The following is a 20,692-nucleotide window of genomic DNA, read 5'->3' on the forward strand; positions in this document are numbered from 1 at the left end:
TGACAACAAATTCCTGATTCCTATACCATGACCTCAGTATCTTAACTACAGGTGAAGGGGTACCTCTATCAATTAGGGTCTTGAAAAGTGTCCAGTGGTTCACTTTATCAAAGGCTTTGCTAGCGTCCAAGAAACAGCAGCAATAAACTGGGCTACCATGATTGTTGTAATGCTTGATAATCTGTTTAAGAGCAAATATACACAATTCGGTTGAGTGACCAGATTTGAAGGCAAACTGGTTGTCATGGGAGTCCAGTGAATTACCACAATGTTGTATCATTACAGACTCTAGAAGTTTAGAAGCTACACACGCCAAAGCTATTGGCCGATAATTCCCTTTATCAGTGATATTCCCTGATTTAGATTTAATTACCGGCACAAGCGTGACTTTTGTGAGATTACTTGGAACAAACCCGTGAACAAACATAGCCTTAAAACATACACTTAAAATAATACTAAGTCGCTCAGAAGCGAATTTGAAATGCTCATTGCATAGACCATCATATCCCGCTGCTTTAGCATTGGGCAATTTATCAATTAATATCTTAATATGATGAGGTGAAACATCAATTTCACCGTCTGTACAGTCTTCAAGAGTTTCATTAACAACAGTCTTATGCTCAGATGAGTCAATACTATTAAATAAATCGGAGAAATGTTGACGCCATAGGTCACAAATGTCATTTTTCCCCCTTAGCACTACCAATAATGTTAGACTGGGAATTGGCGTAGCTGGATTTCTTAACCTTACCCCAGAAACTATTATAGTCCTTATCGTCAAAAGACTTGGCCATCGAGTCCGCCCTTAGCATTTCTTCGTTGGATTTACACTTTCTGAGGGCATTTTTAAAATTAGATCTAGTGATTTTCATGTGTTCATAGATGTGGCCATATCTGGGTTTACCCAACCCACGCCACTTCAAAAATGCTTCCCGGGCATGTTTATGAAATCCAGCTACTCGGTTATTCCACCCAGGGACAACATTGACTTTTTGATTTTTAGTCGACTAAATATAACTAATCAACTAATCAATTATATTGATTAAAGGCATTTACTTTACGTGAACTACAATTTGTTATAGTAATTTAACTATTGTTGAAGGCTTTTTTTAACTTTTACGTGAACTACAATGTTATTTAGTGATTCAACTGAATCATGGACTACAATTTATTGTTTTAGATATTCAACTAATCAATTATAAAGGTCTTTACTTTACGTGAAATACAATTTGTTTTAGTAATTAAATTAATTATTTATGCTATTTATTAATCACTGAATCAAATTTAGGTGCGATTCAATGTTACTATAGGAGTCAGTCATATGGGTTTCACCCGAGCCTCAATTTCCAGCGGCGTTGGTCATGTTTTCGAGAACCATTCGGGTACACCCACTAGAGGGTGCACGAGCGAACCCTCTAGTTCTTTAAATTTTCTTAGCTCTTATGGTGAGGGCTGCAGTGTACTCTATTTTTCAAAATTGTCTTACAGTAGGTCAGGCCCAGGGGGAGGGGGGTTGATCATGAGGGTTAGTTCCTCATTTACAATTTTCGCACCTCCCCAGACAGCATCATATTTATCCTCAATGTTTAAGTTTAATGACTCCCTCCACCCCAAATGCACCCGTAGCCAAAGTTGTAAAACATTAATTACACCAAATTGGAAAATGACCATGGTGGGCAGAGGTCCTAGAGACTCTTATACATTTTTATTTCAACTTAAGTGCCATCGAGCAGCTCTATTTTTCAAAATTTCTCAGCCCCAACCATTGTGAGCTGAGGTCCTGGAGACACTTAATAATAATATATATTTTATTTCCTATTTTAAGTGTTTTAGTGTTGGTGTCATTCGCAATTATCATTTTTGCACCCCAGATATTGGGAATTTTTAGTATTAGTTATTACAAACAAAACTAAAAATATACATTTTGAATGACATGGGGATACAATTTTAGGCCCTATTTTGTGTCAGTTGGGGTTTTACAGACGTTTTTTAGACATGCAACCGTTGGTGGTGCTGTTTTTGGGGATTTGGCATTATTTTCTCCCAATTTATTTGAGACAGGCTACGGCATAATTAAATTTTATCGCTGGCAACGCTGGTATCCGATAATCACATGGCACAGTTTATGTTTTGAGGCACAGTGCAGTCAAGTTGTGGTGAAAAAAATTTGCTTTTTAACACTGTTGTACGTACTAGCTAGCAATAAATATCTAACTATCGTGATTGATAATAGTTAAGACACTTTTATGTGGTACTGTATTGTGATTTAATTTCATGTTAGCCAACAGTTAATTTGACATTTTACGTTAGCCTATCTACAACTAAAATAATGGCGGCGCCAAGAGTGCAAATATTGCATCGTCACCGCACTGCTACGTTATGCCAGTTTATGAATGAAGAGACCTAGTAGGGTTTGTGCAGGGACCATTTTTAGCTAATAAAATGTATTTTATCTGCAGCCTTGTTGAATGAATTATATTTTAAATATGTGGCGAACATATTTACAACACCTTGGGGCTTTTTTCATCGCAATGTGGTTTGCCTTTTGTTGTACATGTATGCTTTGACACAACTGAAATATTACATGTTTTTTTTTATAGATTTTCAAGAAAATAACCATGTCCGAGTTAAAGTAAGTATACATACTATACTGTGAGTTCTATTTGAAATGTTCTTCTATGTCAAGAAAACTGCCTTACATCTGCTTGTTGGGCATTTCTGTAAACTGAAAACAATAAATACTGTATTTATTGAAAATTTAAGTGAATAATTTTCTCATGAATTGTTATAACGATAATATCAGCTTCTTGTTGACTAATATGTACATAGCATCAAGGTTTATCCAATATTTCTGTTATACTGGACTACGTGATCTATTCTTTTAAATTAAAGACTATTGACCAATAACATTTTCTACAATTTACCAGATTTCTGAGAACAAAATGTTCAAAGGTAATTTTTCATTGCAACCCTCTATTTTTCCCACATTTTCACTTACATTTGTATTAAAATTGATTTCTGTGTAGTGTTCTGAACTTTCTATAACAATAACCTTACCTCTCTGCTTGTGTGAGTTTGCATCATTCTGCCTTCAAAATCTAATCATTGTGACATTTGTTAATGCACCATTTCATGATATAAAATGTAATACCCAAATATTTATTTCAACTTTTTATAAAGTATAAATACAAAATAATGAATTTTTGTTTGTGTGTTAAATGGGTAAAAACCACCTTCATACTTTTTGGATATGTACTTGTTTTTTAACATCAACCCGCACGGTCCCTTTCTGCCTTAATATGTGGTTGTTATTATACTTGGCATGGGAAAGTATTAATAAAAGCGCACTCTGATAAAAGTACTTAAGTACTTTAACTTAAGTACTTAAGTAATTATATTAAAATAAAAACAAATTGTATCACAAATAAAATTCGGAACTACTGTATTTACGGCCATTGATTTTTCTATACACTATCCCTTCACTATGTAGGCTAAAAAATGAAAGCAATAGTGGATATGGAACTTTAGACTTTACTTTGACTGTTCAAACGCCTTTACGAAAATAAAAGACGCTAAAGAAAATTGTGCTGTGTGAATTAAATGATGCCCGCAAACTAACAAAAGTATAAAATGCCAAACTATATTATTTTGGATGTTTTTCGTGATGTATTAATTACTCGATACATTGAGATAAAATGAAAAAGTGGACAAAAATCAAATGAAAAACACATTGCTGCATAAACACGAATTGTTAAGTTCATTCATTATATTTATTTGCATATTATTTTCACTGGTTTTGATATTTTGTATTTTTTATGGGAGATTGGTTACCTTCTTTCTACTTTTGTAATTAAATTGTGGTCTAGAAGTAAACCGTACTCCGCACGGTTTGTCTGTCTTAATAAAAGTGCACTCTTCCCGGCCCCTGATAAATTATTGTCGATAATACAATTCGGAACAATTTACGGCCATTGATTTTGTTATACATGACACCCCGTTTGGATTCGTTTTATTTGTGTTTTTTTGTTTTTTTTTTTCATTTACATTTTTTTTAATTTCATGGTTTATTATATTTTGCAATTTGTTATGGGTGAGGTTTCGTATCTCTTTTGCTAGTTTTGTAAATTATATTGTGGTCTAATTTTGTATTTTTATATCTTTAGGCATGTCGCAGATTCGAACTCGAACGTACTAAACATTGATATCCATGGTCACAGTGATTTACTCACTGAGCCAAACCGTGATTTACAAAAATCATTCTATTAAAACAATAAGTGTAATTAACTTCAACGACGCGATCATTCGGTTGACTAAAGACTGGTGTTTTGACGGCCTGGCATGGTATTTGTAGATCCGGCCATGGCAGTACACAAACAGGAGGTTGCGTAGTTTATACATTGACGTAACACGGCCGTTGAGTCATCAAATTACTGCTATTTTTTGCCTTTTTTAGTGTGACATAGCCTATCATGTGCGGCCCATCAATAAACATCAGTTTGTCAAATGTGAGCACGTACCGTTCAGTGGTTTATATATAGATATGTAGTGCCCTTGAACATTCTGTTCCCTGCATCAGCTATGCTGCTGTCAACTCTTTCAAAATTAAATTTCCCAAATATTTGACTCTCAACCAAAATCAGAATATTCCTCCAAAATTCTTTCCAACTTTTAAAATTGCATTTAGTTAGGTAGTTTAGGTTAGCCCAAGATTCTCTAGTTTTTAGAAGATTTTTTTTTTCGTAACAACTTACAAGTGCATAGGCCTAATTTATTTTTTTTTGGTTTATATTTCATTCCCTGTTTTTGTTTTACTTCATTTATTTTTCTATGTAACATGTGCATAGAATATGATTATTGCATTGCAACAATACAGTGAAAAATAATAAACTGCATTATATATACTTTATTGTTTTTACTTTATCCATTTTTTTTGTCTATTTTCTCAAAATTTTTTGTTCTAAATCCTTTATTTCTAAATCCTAAATTGTAATCCTTGTTGTTATCTACTGTAGATAAAGTGAGTGCGTGGCCGAGCGGTTAAGATAGTGGAACCGTATAAATTACGTAGCCATAACATCGGCAAGCGTTCAAGGCTCACTCGCTCCATGGTTCTGGTCGTAGAACAAGTCTTCTCGGATAAGGACTATAAACCATAGGTCCAGTGTACACATCTGGCTCATGTGCACTTTAAAGAACCTAGTACATCTTTCGAGACAAGTAGGGGGTCACCCCGGTGTACTAGTTCACACACAGCCACTGTCTGTCACAAACTCATCATATATATACACTATCTGGGAGAATAAATATAAATAAATAAAAGAGTTAACCACAAATTTGGAGTTATTTGTCTAATAGAAATGAGGCTGCAAACAACATCTCCACAGCCATCACATGAACTACTGACATCACCAGCCAAACAACATCGCATCATTTTTATTAGAATCTTAGTATTAGACTTATGATACAAAGTTAGCTCATGTGATAACAAGAAAACTGCTATGTAATAATTATGTGGCATAATAATTATTTAACGTGCAAATCTCAATAAATAAAAATCAAACTAAACCAATAAAAATTGTTATCTAAAATGATAGTAATGACATTTATAGTCTTTTGTTTTTAAAGCGTTGTGCTACCTACGGCTGAAAGAAGTTCAGATCAACAAATTACTTCAAGAATAGCTGGATGTACAGGTACTTATTGAACATCTGTGCTTAGTTCATGAGTTTATTTTTAATGGTGTTTAAGAGAATACACTATATTATATCTACTTTGAATTTCTTCAATTGTTAAGGCAAGTACAACTATTGTATACATTTATTATAGCTGTTCGATGCAGAGCAGACTTCTTGCATGAAGTTGATATATCAATATCAACATGTTCCATACAGCCAAGTTTTGAATTAAAGGTGATTAGGCAGCAGCAACCTGCTAAAGTGACTAAGCAGCAGCAACCTGCTAAAGTGACTAGTCAGCAGCAACCTGCTAAAAAGAAAAGTGCCATACAAAAGAATAAAAACAAGACCAAACGAGCATATTTGGCATCTAGTCGAATCAGAAATAGCCCAGGTGTGTCTTGTTTTTTTTAAATCATATTTTTCATCTTGGTATCTGTCTCCTTGGCTGGTTATGATCTGGCCTCCATGCTGTTTCATGCTGTATTCACTGTCTCCTTCTTTTTACCAATACTATATTCACAGTCACAAAAAATAACCAAATGCTATTTTTCCTTTTTAGGAATAAGATGTACGCCTGGAAGACAAGCGGTAAATACAAATTTATATTACATAGCCTATGTAAATACGTGAACGTGATTGGTTGAAACTGCATCACATGACTACCGCTGTGAGGATCGTAAATCGTATATATATCCTCGAGTACGATGATTTTGATTGAGTAATTTTCGCGTAATTATCGTGTCCCTGTCATTAAACATATAAAATCCAGCAAATTCTCGAGTACGATGATATTGACTGTGTAATTTTCGTGTGGCAACACTCGCGTTTGGCGATAAATAAACAAAAGTCATCTACCGTATTTTCCGGAGTATAGGTCAAGACTTTGTGGGAAAATTTTAATTGCAAAATCCGGGGGTCGACTATACTCCGACCATGGAGTTTTGAAAAAATCAGGCCGAAAAAATATGTTAAAAATAAAATAAAATAAAATTGCTTTCAAACATCTAAAGTTATTCCTATCTTTAAATCAGGCAAAAGAAATTACCTAAACAACTACAAGCCTATCTCTATCCTTCCCCTTTGCTCTAAAATTATTGAAAAATCTATTTCCCAACAAATCTATTCTTACCTTGACTCTAATAACTTAATATCTACCTCCTAATCTGGATTTCGTCCCCAACATTCTACCCTTACTGCTCTCACCAAAACATATGATAACTGGCTTCACAATATCAATAATAAGAAACTTACTGGCACTATCTTTATCGATCTCAAAAAAGCTTTTGACACTATTGACTATAATATTCTTGCTAAATTACCCTACTATGGATTTTCTCCTCCAACTATCTCTTGGCTCCGATCTTATCTTTCTAATCGCTCTCAACAAGTTCTTTTTGAAAAAAAATCTTTCTTCCTCTGGTTTTCTTTCTACTGGAGTTCCTCAAGGCTCAACTCTTGGTCCTCTTCTCTTTTCCATCTACATTAACGACCTTTCATCTTCTCTAATCTCTAATAGCTCTAATCTACATGTTGACATGTATGCTGATGATACCATCATCTACTATTCTAACTCCTCTTCTAAACTAATTGAACAGAATCTTAATAATGCTCTAATTCATTTCTCTACCTGGCTAAAATCTAACAGACTAACACTCAATATCTCAAAAACTAAATCCATGCTCATTGGCTCTTCTCAAAAACTTAAATCTAACTCTATCACCCACCGTTCTTGTTCATACAAAGGGAAGTGTTCCAATTCCTCTCGTATTTTCTCTATTTTGCCCATAAAGTAAGATATGAAGTCGTCTGCTAACTGTTTATCAGTTTCATGTGGTGGAAGTGGGTTATTTTTACGTCTACCAATGAGCTCAAACACGATCTTGTAAAGCTTTTTTGAGTTGTTGCCAGCTTCTTTGATAGCACCCTTAATGAATTCGTACTTGGCTAAACGAAGATAACGTTTGTATGAATTGCGTAGATCATTGTAAGCTGACCTATTTTCGTCGGTGGCAGACTTCCGTAAGGTCTTCTCAGCACGACGAAGTTGCTTCTTCAACACATTAGCCTCGTCATCAAACCAAGGTAACAATCTTCTGACAGTGGTAGTTTTCTCAACAATAGGAGCATGCTTATCCAGAGGAGCAAGTAGTTGAGTGTTGTAGTGATTTGCCAAATCGTCTATCATCGATATTCGTTGATGATATAACTACTTGAGACAAAGCTTCATCAAAGTTTGTGTGATCTATTTTATTTATCTTTCGAAACTTTTTCTTTTGACGGTAACATTTCGGTTTTGGTTTCGATAAAATAGTCTCTACAAAACAATGGTCACTGATGTAATAATTTGAAGCGGGCTCGGTAACACAAAGAGTGTCCTTACCCCTCGTTATTAGCAAATCAAGAGTATTTCCCGAACGATGTGTTGGGAAAGACACGTGTTGATCAAGATTTAAACACTCAAGTACATCGTGGAATTTTATTTTATCCGGGTCATTGCTGCTGTTCATATGAATGTTGAAGTCACCCGAAAATATTACAGAACTATGTAACGATAGAATATCCGAAGCATATTCTGCGAATTCATCATAGAAGGTGGCAGTACTAATGGGTCTGACGGTGGAGTAAGGCGGGCGATAGATGACAACGAATGTGGTGTGTAGGGTTGTGTCCACGAAATTCCATTCGGAAAATTCAAAAGACGATTTTGCGCCTGAATTAAGTTGATTGACATTTAGACAATCCTGTAATATAATTCCTGTTCCTCCTCCGCGTCTGTCTATGCGATGTTTATCAAGAAATGTATAGCCACATGTGTTGAGGTCTGCCCTGTGTGCATCATCATTCTCCAATAACCACGTCTCAGTGACCGTACAAATATCGTAATCGTTTATTGTGATGTGATGTATAAATTCACCAATCTTGTTGCGGATGGACTGCGTATTCACTGTAGCGAAAGACAGATGTGGATCTCGGGTGTAATCCGTAATAGAACGCGAAAGATACCTTAAATGTTCAAAGTGAATACCGGTATTTGTGTAGTCCGAATTGATCATTTGAATTCGGCTTGTTTGATTGAACGGTCTATTTCCAATAATAACGGGGCATGAGTTTTGAAGATTACATGTGTAAACATCACAACTGGGTGGCCTCCTACTGTTCTTCCCTCCTCGTTTTCCTCGGCGACGGCGAAACCATTTCTTCTTTAATAGAACTGAATTGTTGAATGCTATAATCTTGTTTATAATAATATCCGAGTATTGATTTTGGTTTGTAGTTTGATAACGTAGCGATAGTAGTTCAGCTTTAGAATAGCTAAGCTTGTTTTCGCGAACAATGGAACGATACACATGCGCCATATTCAACTGACCGTAACCGCTGTGTTGTTGGTTAGCTCGTTCCTGTGGTGCAGCTAACACACTGGCCTTACTTAGGCCTACAAAAATTATCACTTGAAAAACCACAATATTAAACAAACTGCATAACATAACGGATCTCTGTCACTTCGAATGTTGTATTCTTGTAAAATCAATGAAAATTATCGGTAAAAAGTTGAAAAGTATCAGAGCTCGGAAAGAGAGTCATGCTACACATCAGCGACCCTTGACCAATATATATTGTAGCGATTAAAACAATGAAGTAACCATGTTTTCTGCTGTTATTTTATTTATTATATATATATGTATTGTGTGTGTGTGTGGATTGTATCTTTCAATGATTGTAAATTCAAATTAGTAGAAATGAATAATTAAAACACTTTAACATAAACATTTATTTACAGACTGTTTTGCAGGATGAAAGATGCGGACCCCAACCTATAAAGTTACCATACAGTATTCAGGAGGTACAAATATTTATTTACTATTCAAAATAAAACATGTGTTGAGCATGAGGTATGCTTATTAAATTAAATTTATCCATTAAATTATTTTCACAGACTGACCTGAATAATGGAGAAATTGTTGAAGAAATGGAAGTAGTCGAGTCACAGCAAGAGGTATGTTTATTAATTAAATCTATCCATTATATTATTTTCATTATTATGGTGATAATGCTCTAATTCATTTCTCTACCTGGCTAAAATCTAACAGACTAACACTCAATATCTCAAAAACTAAATCCATGCTCATTGGCTCTTCTCAAAAACTTAAATCTAACTCTATCACCCTAACTCTTAATGATTCTCCTATTCAATCTGCTTCTCACAAACACCTTGGAATCATAATTGACAATACTCTAACCTGGAAATCTCACATATCTTCCCTCTGTAAAAAACTCAATTCTATTATCTACTTACTCAAACGTACCTCTAAATTTACAAACAAATCTTCTCTTCATCTTCTGTACAATTCACTTTTCCTTTCTAGACTTGACTACTGCTGCTCTGTCTGGGGTTCTAAACCTTCTACCACTAAACCTAAAAAAATCCAGAATAAAGCTATCCGTCTACTACTCGATCTATCTCCCACTACACATCTCTCTCCTCATGACTTTTCCAGTGCTAAGACTCTCCCCTTCCTAGTCTGGGCTCCAGACGGAGTTTTTTCTTAATATTAGTAAAAATATAAATATTTTTGCACATATGGCGTTTCATACGTGTATTACTTGAGTTTGGATACTCCGTCTGGGGAAACACGCAAAAGCCACGTGGTTTGACACCAAGAATTCTTGGTGCATAGATTATCCGGTTGACTAGTTTCAGCTGCATGCGATTGGCTACTCACTCGTACACTATTTTAATATTCATATTTCAGAATTTCAAAGACTCAACAACTAAGATGGTACGCATGCGCTATGTTACGTTTAGACAATGTGTACTTTGGGTACATTGATGAAAGTTTCTGAAGGCTAGAAAGGATTTTATATGGATCATTTAATCAGGGAGATGTAATTTACATCTCCCTGATTTAATATTACGCGGAGATAATTTGATTTAATTCCCACCCAGACCTGTCCTGTTCTGTGTAGTGGTGTAGCCCTGTTGTGTGTGAATCCTGTTGTGTGCCGGTGGTGGTATTATGTAGGCCTACCTTATTGGCGTTTTATTTGGCAGGTTGAGTAGGACCTACGAAGGAGGCCTAGGCTAAGGACTAAACAATTAATAAACAAAACAACTTGGCAACACGATTTCATATTTTAACAGTCTCGATCGTACATTCAACACTGTACGTAGGCCTACTCGATCTTTTTCATTTTGAAACAAAATGATCATTGGTTGATTCGAAATCCATATTTACATACCGCCCGCCCCATATAGCCAAATACGGTATGATAACCTACGTCATTCTTATCGGATGTTTGCGGTCTGCAAATCGATTTCTATACGTGTTTCACAAGTCTGTATTTTCAGACAAAAATCGCGGTCGAAATAAAAACAAATAAATTTAAAAAAAAACAATACAGATTTGGGGCAAGTCTATCCCCTTCCATGAACGATACCTCTTTCAGCTTGCATGTCTATCTTTCAAAGCTCTACATCACTCTGCTCCACTTACTATCTGTCAGCTTTTAACTGAAGTCACTTCCAATGGCCGTATGAACACTAGGCAAATTACTAAAGGAGATCTTCTTATCCCTCGTCCTTACCTTGAAATCTTTAAACTTTCTACCACAAACAAATTTGTCTCCTAGAGAATTTGTTTCCCATATTTCAAATTAGGTCCCATTTGCATCGTAGCAGCCCTATTTTCCCAAATGTTCTTACCTCTGCCCCACCAGTCAGTGACCATGGTGGGCAGAGGTCCTAGAGACTCTTATACATTTTTATTTCATCTTAAGTGCCATCGAGCAGCTCTATTTTTAAAAATTTCTCAGCCCCAACCATTGTGAGCTGAGGTCCTGGAGACACTTAATAATAATATATATTTTATTTCCTATTTTAAGTGTTTTAGTGTTGGTGGCATTCGCAATTATCATTTTTGCACCCCAGATATTGGGAATTTTTAGTATTAGTTATTACAAACAAAACTAAAAATATACATTTTGAATGACATGGGGATACAATTTTAGGCCCTATTTTGTGTCAGTTGGGGTTTTACAGACGTTTTTTAGACATGCAACCGTTGGTGGTGCTGTTTTTGGGGATTTGGCATTATTTTTTCCCAATTTATTTGAGACAGGCTACGGCATAATTAAATTTTATCGCTGGAAACGCTGGGATCCGATAATCACATGGCACAGTTTATGTTTTGAGGCACAGTGCAGTCAAGTTGTGGTGAAAAAAATTTGCTTTTTAACACTGTTGTACGTACTAGCTAGCAATAAATATCTAACTATCGTGATTGATAATAGTTAAGACACTTTTATGTGGTACTGTATTGTGATTTAATTTCATGTTAGCAAACAGTTAATTTGACATTTTACGTTAGCCTATCTACAACTAAAATAATGGCGGAGCCAAGAGTGCAAATATTGCATCGTCACCGCACTGCTACGTTATGCCAGTTTATGAATGAAGAGACCTAGTTGGGTTTGTGCAGGGACCATTTTTAGCTAATAAAATGTATTTTATCTGCAGCCTTGTTGAATGAATTATATTTTAAAATATGTGGCGAACATATTTACAACACCTTGGGGCTTTTTTCATCGCAATGTGGTTTGCCTTTTGTTGTACATGTATGCTTTGACACAACTGAAATATTACATGTTTTTTTTTTCAGATTTTGGAGAAAATAACCATGTCCGAGTTAAAGTAAGTATACATACTATACTGTGAGTTCTATTTGAAATGTTCTTCTATGACAAGAAAACTGCCTTACATCTGCTTGTTGGGCATTTCTGTAAACTGAAAACAATAAATACTGTATTTATTGAAAATTTGAATAATTTTTCAACTCTCATGAATTGTTATAACAAATACATAATATCAGCTTATCTTGTTGACTAATATGTAAATAGGGAGTACAACATAGCATTAAGGTTTATGCTATATATATATTTCTGTTATACTGGACTTTGTGATATTCTCCTTTCAAATTAAAGACTATTGACCAAACGACGTTCAAAGGTAATTTTCATTGCAACCCTCTATTTTTCCCACATTGTTTAATTCATAGTTTATACTAATTTCACTTACATTTGTATTAAATTTGATGAATTTCTGTGTAGTGTTCTGAACTTACCAAGAACCTTACCTCTCCTGCTTGGGTGTGAGTTTGCAGTGTACCCAACCATCATTCTGCCTATATTGTTATTCCATATTATGTGATCTTCAAAATCTAATCATTTTGACATTTTTAATGTACATTTCATGATATAATACCTAAAAATATGTAATACCTGAAAATTAATTAATTTTAACTTTTTATTTGTAAATACAAAATAATGAATGTTTGTGTGTTAAATAGGTAAAAAACACTTTACTACTTTTTGGATATATGCACTTGTTGTTTGTTCTTTTAACCTCAGTAGGCCTACAGTATGTGCCTTAAGAACATACATACATCTGTCAACTTTTTCAAAATACAATATTAGACCCTCAACCAAAATCATAATGTTCTCAACCGCCAAAATTCTTTTCAGCTTTTAAATTGCATTTAGTTAGGTAGTTTAGGTCAACTCAAATATTTGGAAGAACTGCAGTGCAATATATAATTATACACTATGTTTTACTACTTTAATCATTTCATTTATTCAGATAATATTTTTCTTGTTTTTAAAGTCTTTTTTTAAACCTACAGTGATGATAACCATTATTGGACGTTAAATTAAATCAGACCTCTGAATTTTCCTGGTTACAACAATTTATTAGTCCATTATTTTATATAACTTTTTAATTTAACGTCAAATAATGGTTATCATCACTGTAGGTTTAAAAAAGGACTTTAAAAACAATTAATATACAAATGCATATTCCTGTTTACTATTATTGTTTGTTGTTTTGCAGTTTTTATTACAAGCCTAATTATATCCTCATAGTCAACTTTCCCAATACCAGAATTGTCTCTATTATTTATTACACATTTCGAGGGAACTTACCATACATATTAGGCCATCTCAAAGGTTTTGTTATTGGGAGAGTTGACTGTACATACATAATTCATATACAGACAGTCCCTAATTTTGGTATTTATACCTACCTGGTCATATATGGATGGTCAATTTTCTAAACATAATTGTACAATTGTTTTCATTATGCTGTAGTGAGGAGCATGCCGGTTTAAGTTCTCTTGTTGAGGATTCTGGTCTCCCAAGACTTTTTCCAAAAAACCGTCAGATACCTGGGTAAGTTATTGGATACTTTGTATTGTTGAGAGCTAATGAAAAGTATATTATACAGTTATTTTACATTCAAAATTTGGTAAGTCAGCAATAACATTTTTTTATTTAATTACTGTAGATAACATGAGACACTAATTTTCAGTAAGTAAAAGTAAAATAATTCAAAGTTGTCTTGTTTGACCTTGACCTAGTTCAGTGGTGATGTTGCTTGGTGTATACTGATAGTATTATAACATGCATGTGCATGTAGCATGTAGCAAGTAGCATGCATGTAAGCATGTAGCAAGTAGCATGCTTGCTAATGCATGTAATGATATATATTTCTATGCAACATGTGCATAGTACATTATTGCATTGCAGCAATACACTGACTAAGTTAGGCTATCGCGCAGCGCATCGTAACATGCACATGCTATTAATGGGTATACAGTATTGTTACAGTCAAGTTGCTGCACCACAACAATTGTACAAACAGCATAGCATCGATCAAAAAAGCAATGTCGACAGTTAACAAAATTGGCATAGTAAACCGTTTAGCTGACGATAAGTTTTTATTTTACGCCACTTACATTTGTTTGATTGCTTGAATATGACTTTTTCAAAATGAAAAGAATTTTCAAGCGCACGATTTTTTAATTTTGACTTGCAAATGTACTGTGTCATTATTTTTAAGTGATAATTCCTAACAAATGAAAGGTATAAAGAACAAAATTCAAGTGCAAAAACTGTCTTTCTAAGCTGCGTACAAGCTGTGTGAGCAAAAGTATGTGCACAACCCCGGGGGGTCACTCTTAAATATTTCCATACGAGGAGGTGCCGCATTTACGGGTATATTTTCGAGGGCCTGGTAGCACAAATGTGGGAAATTATGGAGAGTTGGTAGCACAAGTGTGGGAAATGACAGGGTGAAATTAGTAGTTTAAGTCCCTGGCCCGCCCACCCGTGTCAAAATGTCACGATTTATCGCCAAATTTTGCAGGTATTTTAGCATAATGGATGCTATAAGCCCGGCTATATAAGCCCATCACTAAATACCTTTGAATAGGCCTAGAGTTTTCGCATCAGCAGAAGAACACGAAACATAGCCTAGGACAAAATCATTCAACTGTGACCACTCTTGACTCGTGATCATCGTCGTCATGCACCGCGCGGACGAGCGATAAACTTGTTGTCAAAACACGTTCGTGATTTTGCCATGAACGGTCTCTTTGGCCATGCGCAGATCATGCCGGGAACCAGTACAAATATTGTGCCCTCTCTGGCGTGGCCTTGTTTCTGCCGTCTTTTTAGAGAACACTGGATTTTTATTTGGTAAATGGTAGTTCAAGTCCGTAGTATTTTTCAGTAAAACAGGTAGCGCAAGTGCCTCATGTCTTGAAGTGGCTGCTGTTTGGTTTATATGCAAGTGACCCCCCCGGGTGCACAACACAAACATTTTGTAAAAATTTGAACTGCTTAAGATGTCCTGAAATGTGCTCTAAGTTGATTAGAGATCGATTTTGAGCATTTTTAACTTTCAAAAATGCATGCGTATGCAAAAAACCCAAACTTCAAGATTTTGCTAATGATACTGCAAGATGACCCTTGACATGAAGCATATATTTGTCCAAGTTTCAGTTTAAAAAGTCTGTTAGTTTTGAATTTATAGTGAATTTCAGAATTTTACGTTGATATTTTAATTAAACCAAGGTCAGGTGCACAACTAAATACATGCATCTGCTGGCCAAGTTAAAACATAACTGCTATTGCTGTTTTAGAGATCTGCGACGCACAAAAAATGAGCAGAAAAAATGAAATTTTTTACAATAACAATAGGCTATCTCTCTCTAACCTGCATTCTGACATAATATACAACCAATTTTTTTATTTGCTCTAATTTTTATCTACTTTATCCAATATTCTAACTATTTTCTAAAATAATTTTTTCTGAACCCTATATTTTAAACCTGGCTATTATGTACTGCGACTTTTAACCAAAATAAATGTTTTAGGTGTTTTTTTGTCTTATAGAAATGATCAAGAACCAGATAGTGACTTTGGGGGATCCGAGGCAAGTGCGGCTTTCAGATCAGATGCTACTTCTGAACAATCAGATGGTATTATCATTGTTTATTAATTAACAGTTACCAAAAATGACAAGCTAAATTTGTATGACAAAACCAAAATATTTTGTTTAGTTCTATATGTCAAGAGTAATTTAGTTTTGTCTAGTTTTCAGACATATTATTGAATTTAATTAAAACCTTTTCTATTCAGAAAAATGTGAGAATGCTGGTGCTTCAAGTATAAAGAAGTAAGTAGCGGTTAAATTTATTTTCATGCATGTTCGCATAAACCCAGAAGCTATTTTGTATATACAATATATTGTAACGATTTTGATACCCCTCTTATTGTTATGGAGTAGTCCTCTTAGGAGGCTTCTGATTGGTGGGTGGATTTGTAATTTAAGGAGGAAGAAACCCACATGTGAGGCAGTGGAGCTCCAACCAGGGAGTTGTAAAATAAATAAAATAAAATACAACTCCCTGCTCCAACCTTGAACAGGAAAAGCCATAGGCTTAAAAATTACCTGATCCAATCCATACTAGGAATTACTTTGTACCTGAAGTTACACGCAATTATTAGGTAGGGCATACGAATATCATTTCTATTGTGTACTGTAACATCAGTTGTGAAAAGAATAAAACACCTCCTGAATTCGTAACAGATTGTAGTTTGTGCTTCTGTACGTCATATTACTTACTTATCGTCGTCGGAATAACACCGACGCCGAACCCGCTAACAACGAGGCAGGGAAACGTTACAATATATATACATCCAAAGGCAAATTACTGAAAAAATGACAATGCTGTGGGTATCAGTGGCTGGATCTCAATGGAGATACAAAAAAAAAAGCGAAAAGCTAAATCAAAACAATAAGTAAAACAGCCAGAAAAGTTAGCCGAGCTTTCAGGCAACACTAGCCCTTCATCAGTGCAAGTGATGGAATATATTTACAATATATATATATATGTATATGTATGTAGCGGGTGTTCACTCCTCTTAGCAATGCTAGCACCGTGAACTACAAATAATATCTACTCAGACCTGGTCTCTCGAACTTCCGAATGAGTAAAAAAAACGACACTAAGGAATCGTGGGGATTCGGTTGGTGTCTAACCACTCAGCCGGTATAGAGGTACGTCACACAGCAGGAAAGCAATACACTAAATACAAATATATAGATATATTTTTTACCTCTTTTTGTAGTTGAATATGTTTTTTTTGTATTATAAAGATATGACGACCAATCGCAGCCAGAACATGAATTTCTGGCATTACCAGCCAACACCACACTGCAGCCAGAACATCAACTGCTGGAAAGTTCAGGTCGATACATTACTTCACAAATACCTAGATGCACAGGTATTTATTTGCATTTTTGTACTCAGTGGTGGTAGTTAGGTTGTTAGATCAAGACACAACGTTGTGCTAATTACTACCTGCATTATGGGAGTATGTTTAACCGGGGCAATAATGTTCAGCCCTTTTAGGTTTTACAACATTAGGCGCTATTATAAATCCAGAATAATATTATTATTTTTTATCTACTTGGAATTACTACAATTGTGAAAGCAAGTACAACTATTGTGTACATTTATTATAGGTGTTCGGTGTAGAGAAGGAGATATATTGAAAGGTGATTTAAGTGTTGAACAAACCACCCCTGAAGTGAACATCACATCCTCAGGTGTGTCTTGTTGGTATTTTAAATGATATTTTTCATCTTGCTATCTGTCTCCTTGGCTTTTTTAACTGTTTTTAACTGTTTCATGCTGTAGCCACTGCCCTTCATTTTACCAGTACTATACAACTCCTTTCTTTCTGTTTTGGATATTTGCTTTTGTCCTTTTCCGTGACAGAAAATAACCGAATGCTATTTTTTCCTTTTTAGGAACAACAAGACCGTTTGGAAATCCCATTGGATTTGGAACACAAGAGGTAAATAACAATTTATATAGGATTGAAATATAGGAAGGATTGAAATAAACTAGTATTTCATTTTTTTTTTTCAAAGGGGGAGATCGATACAACTCATTTAATTAAAAATATAACCCCTCTGAAGCAAATACCCAAGCACTTTATAATGTAATGTATGTGGAGGTTATCTTTCAATGAGTGTAAACTAATTTCATAAATACACAATATCATCTCATTGACAATTAAATTAACATAATAATAAATCACCGCCAATTATAAGAGATATCTTTAGTATGAACATTTATTAAAGCCTGGTTTCCATAAAATCGCTACACCGTGTTGCCGACTGCTGTCGCCGACAGAGCGTAGCGATTCTATGGAAACGCTAGAATTTATCGGGGATCTAGTACGCGAGCGCTAAATATTCTTTGGTACACGCGTATACGACTCATCGCCGACAAAATCGGCAAAGTTGAACATGGTTGAACTTTGCCGATTTGTCTGCGATGAATCGGGGAGACCTCCCCGATGCGCGTCGGTGACATCTGCGCGTGTAGCGATTTCAATGGAAACGGTGTAGCGATTTTATGGAAACCAGGCTTTACAGACTGAACGGAATGAAATATGCAGCCCACAGCCAATAGAGGAAGAACAGCCACCTTACGGAATTCAAGAGGTACAAATATTGATTTACTCTCCAAAATGAAAAATAATGTATTGGAGCTGTAGCTTGGTGGTTAACATGCTTGCCTTCCAATCCCAAGGTCTAGGGTTCAATCCTGACCTAGTGACAGGGTTGTAACTCACAACTCTTTTAACTTCACTCCCCAAGCCTCAAATTAGTTTGTAAGCATGATAAATTATAAAATAGGATTATGAGGTATTTTTATTAATTAAATTTATCCATTAAATTATTTTCACAGACTGCCCTTCCCAATTCTCATGTAGAGAGTGATGAAGAACCCATGGATGTAGACTCACCTGAAGAGGATTATGAGGTATTTTTATTAATTAAATTTATCCATTAAATTATTTTCACAGACTGACCATACCAATCATGGAGAAATTGTTGAAGAAATGGAAGTAGTCGAGTCACAGTCACAGTCACATTTTGAAACAAAATGATCATTGGTTGATTCGAAATCCATATTTACATACCGCCCGCCCCATATAGCCAAATACGGTATGATAACCTACGTCATTCTTATCGGATGTTTGCGGTCTGCAAATCGATTTCTATACGTGTTTCACAAGTCTGTATTTTCAGACAAAAATCGCGGTCGAAATAAAAACAAATAAATTTAAAAAAAAACAATACAGACTTGGGGCAAGTCTATCCCCTTCCATGAACGATACCTCTTTCAGCTTGCATGTCTATCTTTCAAAGCTCTACATCACTCTGCTCCACTTACTATCTGTCAGCTTTTAACTGAAGTCACTTCCAATGGCCGTATGAACACTAGGCAAATTACTAAAGGAGATCTTCTTATCCCTCGTCCTTACCTTGAAATCTTTAAACTTTCTTTTAGTTTCAATGCTCCTTCTTTCTTTAATTCTCTACCTTTAAGCATTCGTAACTCTTACAATTTCTTCTCCTTTAAATCTCTTTTGAAAAAACACCTGTTTCTCTCTCTCTCTCTGATATTATTTCTTTTTATCCTTCTTTCATTGTTGGCCTACTGTATATTTATATATATATATTTATTATTATCTTTAATTTTGTATTTTTATAGTTTATTTTGTTTTTACTGTTTGTTTTGTTTGAGGGTCCCTAATGATCAGCTTATGCTGGATGAATCACCCTCATAAAATATTGTTGAAATAAAATAAAAATAAAATAAATAAAAATACATGTATGTCACTTGCATTGACGAAAGGCTAGTGTTGCCTGAAAGCTCTGTTAACTTTTCTGGCTGTTTTACTTTATCGTTTTGATTTAGCTTTTCACTTTTTTTCTTTTTTTGTATCTCTGGTTACACCAGATACAGAAACCGTACGTCTTCATTCTGGAACGAAAAACTAAGAATCAGTAAATATATATGGACACTTAAAGACTCTAAAACAAATTACTCAATTAAATGGAAAATTATAACAAAATGCAAACTTTACTCAGATATTAACAAAAGATGTAATTTATGTTATGAAAAGTATATTATTATATAAATTTATCCATTAAATTATTTTCACAGACTGAAAAAATGGAAGTAGTCGAGTCCCGAGTCGAGTCACAGCAAGAGGTATGTTTATTAATTAAATCTATCCATTATATTATTTTCATTATTATGGTGATCACATCACCTAATATAATTGTCATTATTACCTAATATGGTGATCACATCACCTTATATAGTTGTCATTATTACCTAATATGGCGATGATAGTAAATTTAACCTACCATCTTCATATCTCCACTACTCACATACAATAATTGCTTTTTCTGGTTTTCTTTTTTAATATACAGTATTTTATATTCCAAATATTTAGTACATTTTATATATCTTCTAGCAGGATGAAGCAGTGATGCAATTTCAGGGTTTTAAATTAGCAAAGAAAGTCTTGTTTGGCAAATCTGATCTATACCTTATAATCTACAGACGCAATGAAAACATGAGGTATATTAATGGAATATAATGATTGAAATATATGAAGTTTCAACATGCATTACAACAAAACCAATTCACCACCTCCTTGATTGATTTTATTATTGACACCTTACAGGATAACCCTCTAAATGCCAAACGGGATTTACGTTCTGATGGGTCCCCATTGTGATATACACCAAATAAAAACATTAGTAAGATACCAAGTGTATTTATTATATACATATATTCGCATTT

At 34.7% G+C, this 20,692-nt stretch overlaps 1 protein-coding gene across 1 annotated transcript in view; it reads left to right on the forward strand.

Annotated features, from left to right (window-relative positions):
- The window catches only part of LOC140058800 (copine-8-like), a 39,326-nt gene that overhangs the window by 2,700 nt on the left and 15,934 nt on the right, over window positions 1–20,692 (forward strand). Inside the window, exons 2-17 of the mRNA XM_072104542.1 lie at window positions 2,601–2,632; window positions 5,626–5,693; window positions 5,827–6,069; window positions 6,238–6,266; window positions 9,457–9,519; window positions 9,613–9,672; window positions 12,335–12,366; window positions 13,818–13,898; window positions 15,906–15,991; window positions 16,152–16,188; window positions 17,173–17,300; window positions 17,542–17,625; window positions 17,830–17,876; window positions 18,779–18,853; window positions 20,045–20,092; window positions 20,361–20,467. Coding sequence (XP_071960643.1) covers window positions 2,619–2,632; window positions 5,626–5,693; window positions 5,827–6,069; window positions 6,238–6,266; window positions 9,457–9,519; window positions 9,613–9,672; window positions 12,335–12,366; window positions 13,818–13,898; window positions 15,906–15,991; window positions 16,152–16,188; window positions 17,173–17,300; window positions 17,542–17,625; window positions 17,830–17,876; window positions 18,779–18,853; window positions 20,045–20,092; window positions 20,361–20,467 — 1,202 coding nt within the window. The 5' untranslated portion in view covers window positions 2,601–2,618. The remainder of the gene's footprint in view (window positions 1–2,600; window positions 2,633–5,625; window positions 5,694–5,826; window positions 6,070–6,237; window positions 6,267–9,456; window positions 9,520–9,612; window positions 9,673–12,334; window positions 12,367–13,817; window positions 13,899–15,905; window positions 15,992–16,151; window positions 16,189–17,172; window positions 17,301–17,541; window positions 17,626–17,829; window positions 17,877–18,778; window positions 18,854–20,044; window positions 20,093–20,360; window positions 20,468–20,692) is intronic.

This window comes from Antedon mediterranea, chromosome 9 (genome assembly GCF_964355755.1).
Source record: "Antedon mediterranea chromosome 9, ecAntMedi1.1, whole genome shotgun sequence".
NCBI classification, from domain to species: Eukaryota; Metazoa; Echinodermata; class Crinoidea; order Comatulida; family Antedonidae; genus Antedon; species Antedon mediterranea.